The 10,005-nt window shown below is 38.7% G+C and overlaps 1 protein-coding gene across 1 annotated transcript in view; it reads left to right on the forward strand.

The window, feature by feature from the left end:
* Window positions 1-4,403, forward strand: part of NENF (neudesin neurotrophic factor) — a 4,671-nt gene extending 268 nt beyond the window's left edge. Inside the window, exons 2-4 of the mRNA XM_017729598.1 lie at window positions 1,030-1,090; window positions 2,049-2,152; window positions 2,716-4,403. Coding sequence (XP_017585087.1) covers window positions 1,030-1,090; window positions 2,049-2,152; window positions 2,716-2,892 — 342 coding nt within the window. The 3' untranslated portion in view covers window positions 2,893-4,403. The remainder of the gene's footprint in view (window positions 1-1,029; window positions 1,091-2,048; window positions 2,153-2,715) is intronic.
* The last annotated feature ends 5,602 nt before the right edge of the window (window positions 4,404-10,005 follow it).

Here is a 10,005-nt window from a genome sequence, read left to right on the forward strand (position 1 = left end):
GGGCTCGGTGCCCTGGAACTGCCGTGAGGCTCGGGTTTCTCGTGCTCTGCTGCTGTGCTGCTCCTCGATCCCTCCCGCCATGTCGTTCTGGGCATCACTTGCTTTTTGGGCAGCGTGAGAAGTTTGGAGGCGCCCGTGTGCTCCTGGGTCCGGCTGGCAGCTGCCGCGTTTGATGCTGCACACACACGATTAGACAATTGGGTGCCATGTGCCCGTTTTGCTCGCTGCTTGTTTGGCAAGGTGCTCCTGCCAGGGAATTTCAGATTACCATGAGCTGGAGCCAAAGTTAATTTCCTCTCTGTAATTCATTAAACCATGTACTTAGACCCTTTTTTTAAAAAAACCCCCACGATTATCAAAATAACAAGACAATTTTAACTCAGTGTTCAGCTTCCTGTGACTCAAGTCTCAGCAAAACTTCAGATTCAAAATGATAAAGTCCTGTATTGATACATATCTGCTTCTCTTTTGAAACACTTGCTGGCTGACTTTTTCGGGGTCTTCTCTAGATAGTCTAAAGAGACTAACCAATGTCTGAGTAAAATTACATCTTATGTATAAAACACAAAGCAGAAGCACTGGCTTATTAAGTAAAGCAGATGTCAGCTGATCAGATTTACGTGTGTTTATGTATTTATCTCTTTTTCTTAATCAAATAATGCTGTTGGCCACACACCCTTTTATTTTGGGCAGTATCCATCTGCATTAGGGATAGAAAGATGCAGTTGACAATTTTCAAGCAGACTAGTGTGCAGACAAGAGGTGACTTGCAAAAGGGACATGTCTTCTATGGTTGTGCTGTTTAGATTAAAAAGATTCTGTCATTGCTTATGGATGAATCCTCAAAGAATGTTGGGGACAGTTTAAAGCACAGCAAGAAATGTCGAGAGAGGGAATGTGTGTGGTGGTATGAGAGTAAACATACAACAGAGAATTTGTGTCCTGCAAGCTTGTGGATTTCACAGCTAAAACTAGCTGCTTTTTGCCTGTGCTCGAGTGCTGAGGATGAATTGATGGCTTTCTCTCCAGGAAGGACAGCCCATCTACCTGGCAGTGAAGGGAGTAGTGTTTGATGTCACCTCTGGAAAAGGTTAGTGTGCTTCTCCTCTGTTGTCTACTTTGCTTTCGTATTATTATTCAGTCATTTGTTTTTAAATATTCCCAGTGTACTGGAAGCCTGCAGTTCAATTGCAACAAAAGGAATACACTTTTTCCTCTTTTAAAGAACCCCCACCAAGGTTTTGTCTACGACATGTTGACAGACAAGCCAGCACTCTGCAGGTAGCTTGGGCACTGCTGACAGAAGCATGGGAAACACAGAAGAAACCTGCCCAGACCCCTGAGTCCTTGCCAGATTTGGGGTCAGGCCACATGGAAGCTGCTGCTACCACATTTTATTGCCCTGGGTACATGAACTGAGCAGATCAAAGCTAACATGGATGTACCCAAATGGCTCTGTACAGGATCAACACTGCTGCAGCTGCATCTGTTCCTTTTGTGCCCGTGTTCACTCCCCTTGCTGTTTTTGCCTTCCCTAAGAACTACAAATGTTTTCATTTGAACTCCTGCAACTTAATCCAGATTTGCTATAAAAAGTTTGAAGGGACCATGAGGGTCTTAGACACTTGCCTCATCATAAGTAAGCTAATGGCTTGTTGCTGTGTTTGTGCTAACCTTGTCTGGGCATACACGTTGGGTTGGCTGATCTTCAAATCCTAAATTAGACAAGGCTTGCAAATTCTGAAGTCTACAAACATCTCATGAGAATGTAAAGCACAACTCCCTAAATAATAGGTAAATTTTAAGAATGCAGTGTAGGAAGTTCAACAGCTGCATAACTCCAAAAAGTAGGAAATCCAAAGTCAGTTCTGGAAAGAAGAATCTTAGACTTGAGTTGCTGCTTTCAGTTCACTGACATGTAACAGGCTGATGAAGGGTAGGGGCTGAACATACCCGGGACATTGTCAGATCATCACTGGATTTTTTTTTTTTTTTTTTTTTTTTTTTTTTTTTTTTTTTTTTTTTTTTTTTTTTTTTTTATCTGACAGAATTTTATGGAAAAGGAGCCCCATACAATGCTTTGGTTGGAAAAGACTCAACAAGAGGAGTTGCAAAGATGTCTCTGGATCCAGCAGATCTTACACATGACACAGTAAGAAAATGAGCCATCAGTTTCATTCCATTTTGCAAGTTTTTATTATTATGCAAGATGATGAGTGATGATTTTAAATTGCTTGTATTTATATAAGTCTATTCACGTATTTGAAATCAAAATCCATTAGTACTCTTTAGATACATAAAATACTGCTCATGAAAGGTGCTAACAGCCTTCAAGAGGAAAGTTTTGCATTTGTGGAATCAATACAAATTCTGTAAGCATGTAAAAGGGAAATCACCTCCTCTTTAAAAAGATGCTCACAAAGACAGTAAATCCTTTCTTTGTCAACTGGTTTGGTGTATCCTGACATGGCAGTGGATGCTAGCTCTGGTGGTGGGCTGTTGGTTGTTTTGTCACACATTAAAGTTTTGTCAAGGCTGAATTTGAATGAAAAGAATAAAATTACAGGCTATGCTATCAATTTTGTTCATCATGCTCTGCAGTGTAAGCCCAAAAGCTGACCCTAAGGTTTACAGTAGTCATTAAAAAAACCCCCATGTAAATATCTCTATTTTTATTTCTTTGAGACAGGACTTTCAATTTCCTATTTCCTTTAGACAGGACTCACAGAGGAGGAACTGAAGTCCCTGGATGACATCTTCAATAATGTTTATAAAGCCAAATATCCAATTGTTGGCTATACTTCTCGGCGCATTCTGAATGAGGATGGCAGCCCCAATCTGGACTTTAAACCTGAAGATCAGCCACATTTCAGCATTAAAGATGAGTTTTGAGGAACATTTTTGTACCTAGAGAATGCCTGGGGAGAAGCACAGCAGAATATTAAATAAATTCCCTCTGTTGTGGAGTTCATTACTACAATTAGCTATCATGACTCAGTTTTCTGCTCAGAAAATGGGTGTGTGTACACACATAGCATAGAGGAAACAAACAGAGCTGTAGTAGTGTCATACACCTGGGCTGTTTGCTGGGAATTACGGGAATTATTTAACCTGCAAGTTCTTCCTGCCTGGATTTCTCTCTTAAAAAAGTGTATAATGTAAAATTACATTCCTTAGAAGAGAGAAGGAAGTTTTTACTAATTGAAATAGGACTGGTCTTTTTGTAAATCCCAAGCTGTTTCCCACTCCTTGGAAAAGTGTAAATGAATTATTTGGACAAGCTAACATCAATTCTCTGTGCTTCATGTGAATTTAGGTGTCACAAGTACAGACAGGTGCAATAGAGGCTTACATTTTAAAAAGCATTATGGGGTTTAATATTTGATAGGTTTGAGAATACTGAATATAAAGCCACTCAGTCTCCTCAAATGCGGTTACTGTGGAGTATTTCTGCAAAGCCTACAGCTGTAAACCGAGAAAAAGAAATCTTTTTTTCCACATGAGAAATACTGTGACATTTAAAATAATATTATTATGTTAGGTTTGGATGAATGACACTTTAATTTTTAAAAATAATTATCAAAGATGTCTATATTATATTATGATGATTTCCTTCTACCTTCCTCCAATCTTTCTCTGACTAAAAGAGGAAATCATAGCCCACTGTTTGCCACATACTCCTACAGCACAAGTTTATTATAGCAGTTTAGTGTCCTGTGGATGTTGTTAGCATTTTTATATTAACAATTTCAGCTGTCATTTTTTATGTCTCTTAGTTTTTCTTTGTTCTTACTCTGGCTTCATCACTGCTGTTTTAATGAAGCATGCAGTGCCATGTTCCTCTTCCTCTTAATCTGATATAAAACTGCAGATCCTGCAGGGTGAAAGCAGATCCCCTTTATGGGGGATTTGCAGCATTTCAGCAACAAGAGAACTCTAAAGGCCTGAGCGGTATAAATTCTGCTAACCACTGACTTCCACTAACTTAAGTAGAATGTGAGTTGTGCCATATGTGGATTTATCTGTCACTGTCACCATTTTGATTGATATGGGAAAAACTAAGCAGCTATTCCCAATTCTGTATTAATAATACAGATACAATAAAAATACGATTCTGTGGTGTTGTTCTATTTCTTAAGCATTTTGGTAATTTTCTATGAATGGAAGATTTTATTAGATGATTCTCCACCTTCTAGTTTGCAGGGACAGCTGCCTGTCAGCTGAATAACTAGAAAAGCTGTTTCTATGTATCTGCCCATTCTTTCACAATGTTACAGGTTTTATACTAGATTTGTTTTGTGTCTTACTATTAGACCACTTCATTTGCAGGAGGAACTCCATGGGCCCCCCTGCTGTTGGATGGTGCTCTGGGTAGAAAAAATAAATCAGCATCTAAGAAATGACTGTTGCTTCAGATAATTATTTTGTGTTATTATTTATTATTATTACTGCTGACCTTTTGATTAGAGACCAACAGCAGCTGGGAATTTGCTCCTTGATAATACGTGTTGTCTTTTTGGAAATTCATGTGGGTTTGGTGGTAATGGTGGTTTGATTGTTTGCCAGCATTTCAGAAATAATTTTTCAGTGCCTACTGTTGATTTTGCCCTTCTTCTCCTTTCCTTGCATGCTTCCTGATGGGGCAGCTTCAGTCGTTGTGCTGCTGTGATTACTGTAATAGTCTTTGCTTCATCTGGGATCACGATATCCAGCTGCATTTCAAAAGAAACCCCTTATAGCTCGATTGCAGCTCATCACTGCTGAGCAGCTCAGTGTTGCTGTTCTCTCCCTGCTTTTCCTGTTCTCCCTATGAAGTCACCTTTGCTGATGTCAAAGCAGGTAGCTCAGCTTCTACTTGTACTAAATTTCAGGCTCTTTTCAGTGAGGAAATGCTCCTGTTGCAACAGGAAATGGTGATATTAAACCCCCTCTTGTAATGCAAGATCCTTGCAAATCCAACCTGCTCTCACCTGTGTCTGTCAGGGAGATGCTTTAGTCTTTCCTTTCTGTTATTAAAGACAAGGTTATCACAACTAAGTGCATTTTAGAATGCAAAACATTTCCTTTTTGGTTTTATTTCCATTTGGAAACTGAAGGTTTCACGTTTAATCACTTCCTAGACTATTTACTTGGGTTTCCCACTCAATAGAAGTGTTATAACAATAAGGCTTTAAGTGGACTTGAATGCTTTAAATGCATTCAGAGTACCACAGCATTTCTTTTAGTGTTAATTTAACGACACTATTTTATGTCTAAGGTTGTTTTACTTGCCAGTGGCCTGAAATTTATTTTGCTTAAAAGCCAACTGTCTGCTCTGGCTGCTTTGTTCAGGCAGCTGCATTTCCCTGACCTCTGTATTATTCCAGTGAAACAGGTGCCCTCATGATCTATAAATTGCACTCAAAACAAGCAAGCTGTGCAAAGCCCTATTGTAGCCCTCCTACTCTACACCTCCTTTGGAGAGTGTAGAATTTCTTCTCAATTTCCTTGCTGCTTCCAGATAACATTGCAAATGTCATTATTTTTGCTGTGCTGCTTCCAGCATGCAACTTGCTAACTTAACAGTGATGTGAGGTTTTAATGAATTGCTGCACCAAGAATTGCCTTACTTTAGTATTTAGTAATAGTTTACTCTTCAGGATGTTAATTATCAGATGGGTTCATTCACCTAGAGGATGCATAATCTGCGTTGGTTTTCCCACCTGGCACTCTTTTCAATAGTCCCTCACTTTGATCCTAACACATTTGTGACAGGATAAATTCTACAAAAATTCAATAAAGGGGTTATGAAATGCAAATCAAAGTATTATCTTTATTTTTTGCAGCTGTAGAGACTGCAGTGAAGAGAAATCCTACTAAGAATGTGTTATTAGTTACTGCATCCTAATCTAAACAAGACCACCTACCAGAATGCAGGGACTCTGAATCCTGCTGATTGAGCAGCTGAGATTTTTCCACATAATGTGGATATGGACACCACTTTTTTGTAGCCCTTTGCCAAAATATGAGTCTTTCTTTGACTGAAACAAATCAGTTTTTGTATAAGTTTTCTTCTGCAGAAAAGGCCTTATGATCTTTTGAAAACTGCAGCCTAGGCTACTAACTTTGTGGTTTGATGGTACAGACCTGTATGAATGCCTGTGCATTCATCACAACATCAGTGTAGGAATCAATGTGGGATCACATTTCAGACTGCACTTGTCAGACCTGCCAGAATTTCATGTTTCAGTAAAAATTTAAAGAAGATGCTTATCTGTTTAAGGATGGTGCTTTGGAATGGGAGAAGCCTCAACACAGTTTGTAAATCATCTCCTTTGATTGTTGTTTCAAAACCACTATCAGGCAATATATTCAACAAATGCTAGTTTGGAAAGGTATTAATTGCTGTAGTTTTCACTTATAAGACTCCCAAGAACCTGTAGAACAAGAAAAAATGGTTTAGATGACTTTCACATATGTATTCTGTCTCTTATAGATGAATATATTTATCTGAAATGGGCTCAATGTAATTTGCATTTGCTGAAGAGAAAATGGGAGAGATGTGAAAAGATTCACATAGGAAACCCAATGCTAATTTTTCAGCTGCTCTGGTTGAAGTGAAAGGAAAAAAAGTGAAAAAACATCTGACTACTTCTGTGAGTGAAAAAGCTGCCATTCAGAAGGATTCAGCTGCACATCAGGAAGATGTGCTAAGCAGCAATGATTAGTATTTGCATATTTTCAGATGAACACTGGATATCTTGAAATCCCAGAACTGACGTAAGTGATGACAATCATGCACTTTGTTACCCATCATCCATTTATGCCTTTGCCTAATGTTTTCCTGACAATACAGGAAAAATACACAAACCATGCAATTTATATGACAAGTCTCTGCCCCATAAGTAATATTCATATAAATGCACATGAACCTATAACCTGAAAGCTATTTACATGGTATACAGAATGGCAGTTTTCAAACTAGTCCTTGTCTGTGAATGCTTTGAAACAAACAAAAAATCAAAAAACTTTTAGATTTGTAGCACTTCACTCAGAGCTCTGTGAATGCCAGTTCAGACAATTATAATGTACAACGTTATCTGCCTGCTTTCATAGAAAAATCAGTGCTACATCAAAAGGTGACTTTTCCCCCCTCTATTCAGTCAGAGTATCAAAGAACTAAGTGTATGATAGGTGGGCATCACTGCTAGAAGTACTCTAATAGGATAGGCATGATTTTGACCTTGGCATGTCCAAAAAAACCCCTAACCCAAAAAACAGAATACGTGGGAAATGAGAATTTATCTTAGTGTGCTACTGGGACGATTTACGCTGGCAAGGTAGATCTGGCAGAGCAGGTCTGATAACAGTGCTTCCTATTTTAGCTTCTGTCAAATCTGATCAATGATAACAATGGAAACTTGTACCCTTACCCATCTGTTGGTCTTTACATAACACCTTCTGGTTTAGCTTTTTTCTTTCTGTTCAGTAGAAAGTGTGAGTCCTGGTTTAGTTGTTTACAAAACTTACACTTAGATCTTGGCTTGGGTAATCTGTTGATGAGAAATCCAAACTAAGAGAACCAGAGATTAATGTTCTGTGAAAAATAGAGCCTGTGCACCTGGATGAACTGCAGAGCCACAGGAAGTACTCTTGAATAAACAATTTCTATTACTGTTTCCTGTAAGTTATTTGTAGCCGTTGCCATCAGAAATTCTGTACTGTTGATGAATGTTCAGATTGCCATGTTCTGCAGTAATTCTTGACATGACTCTTTATCATTCTGACATATTATCCTTCTGAGAAGTGAAAAGTTTAGAAGAAACTGGGTGCAGGCCATCTTGGAGATAAGCCAGTCAAGAAAAATCAAAACATGACCTAATTTTCCCTCTACTTAAAGAAACCTCTCTGAAAAAGGAAAAGAAATCATCGTCCCCGTGTCTATATTTTACCTTCCAGATTTTGCTGAAAGTTTTTTCATACTGTGCAAAGGCAGTAGATAAAGCCTTGAAAAAGACTTGAGTCTAACCCTTGCATTGTGAAAATTTTAATCCACTTCTTGGCATATCTCATGGGGCTTTAAAGATTACGACAACACAGATAGCAGAGTACAAAGAGTCAAACACATGAACTGACTCAAACCAGGCCTAAGCTAGTAGGAATGTCTGAAAGTAGAGCTGAAACTTAGAGCCTTTCACCCTTGTTTTGTAGACAACAAAATCATCGAATGAAAAAAGAATTCCTTAAAGGTAGCACTTGTTTCAACCAGTTTGGGCAGACAGAATTAGGTGATGACTGAAAACTTCCTCCTGCCTTGTTCTGTGCTGCTTTGCAGGGATTCTAAAATCATTTGTATTGGATACACAGAACTTAGTTACCAAGCAATTCACTGCCTGGAGGGTAACTTTATAGATTAAACTGGTAACTGGTTCAAAATAGCAGTGGCAGATCAAGAGTATCCTAGGAAGGTTATTTGCCTCGTTGGGGGCTGTGGCTACATAGCCTTTATTTTACACTGCAGAGCTGTTTTGGTAATGGTCACAGATAAAAGTCCAGGTGAACTCAAAATTATTCATTTCATTCATACCTTTATTAATTTTTATGTTTGAGCAAAACTCCTACAAACTTTACTATTAGGAATAAATATTGTTCCACAAAAAAGCAAAGTGTGAACTGCTGGACTGTGCAGCACACCTAAGTATACTTAAGGCAAAAGTGGCAATCAGAGGGATTGCATGTTGAAATTGAGATTACATTCTTAGGTAACATGTCTTGGAAATGCCTCATGGATTTAATGGATTTTTCTTATTTATTGTTTAAACATGCTCTGCACTTTAAAATAGTTATGCAATACTTTTTAAGAATAGGGCAGTAGGACTTTCAAGGCATTTGTGAAGTATTTTCATGTTAACACAAAGACAAATGTACGTGTGCACCTGAGGCACTCAACAGAGAGATCTAGCATTTAGACAAAGTCAATTCTTACAGTCTTTTAAAATATTGTATTCCATGTATTTCATAAACTGAACAGGTCACAAATAACACCCTGACACAACAAAAATGATAGGCAAAAATGAGCTTGTAGGGATATCTGAACAACTCCTAGTATTAATATGTGTAAAAGACCAACCTATCCATTTTAGTGAACTTGAAAGGATTGTAAGAACATGAGCTTAGCAGGGATGTCTATGTGCTGAGCCTCTGTGATTCTACACATTAAATATTAATATTGTCCCTAAATTCCTTCCCATTCCTCTGAGTGGTCTCCTTTGAGTTTAGCATGTCTTGCAGCTGGAAGAAAATAGACTGCTGAAAGGTTTCTATGTGAAGCAGCAGCGTAGCAGTGGAATGTAACGATGTGAGGCAGAGGAAAGGAAGGGGAGTGAAACTACTTACAAGAAGAAGCAGGAGATTATAAATAAATCACAGGGGAGTACTGTTTCAGAAGAGGTGAAAGTTGCTGATGCACTCAGAGATAAGGTTGAACTTGAGAACAGAGAAGTGGGACATCCTCCTTGGATACAGTTCCGTGGAAATCAGCATGAGTTAAACAGCTCATCCTGCTGGCTCCTTGCTTGACAACCTCAGTCTCGTTTTCCAAACATATGATGCCTTTGGCTTTGATACCTTGCAGGTGCCTGGATTCATGGAAAATCACACTGCTGCTATTCAGTCCATAGCTTCTCGATTTTTCCCATTTTCCCTTTAAATGATGCCCATTCCAGCTGAAGAAAGAAGGCTGGAGTTTAGCCGATGAAGAGGTGACCTGGGACACAGAAATTAAGGTGCAGTTCTCAGCTTCACTACAATTTTGCCATCCTTAATGATAGGTTTCCTCGCTGTTAAATAAGGTGGTGTTTTCCTTGAATTCCTTGTGACTTTTATCCCTGTTGTGACTTTCAGCCTTTTGAGGAAGGTAATGTTGACTGGACGTTTGGGCTGATGGGATCCCAAGATGGCTATAGTATCAAGAATGCTACTTTATGGAACTCTTAACTTTACTTTCCTCACTCCAAGGAGGTATCA

This window comes from Corvus brachyrhynchos, unplaced genomic scaffold (genome assembly GCF_000691975.1).
Source record: "Corvus brachyrhynchos isolate BGI_N302 unplaced genomic scaffold, ASM69197v1 scaffold101, whole genome shotgun sequence".
NCBI lineage: Eukaryota > Metazoa > Chordata > Aves > Passeriformes > Corvidae > Corvus > Corvus brachyrhynchos.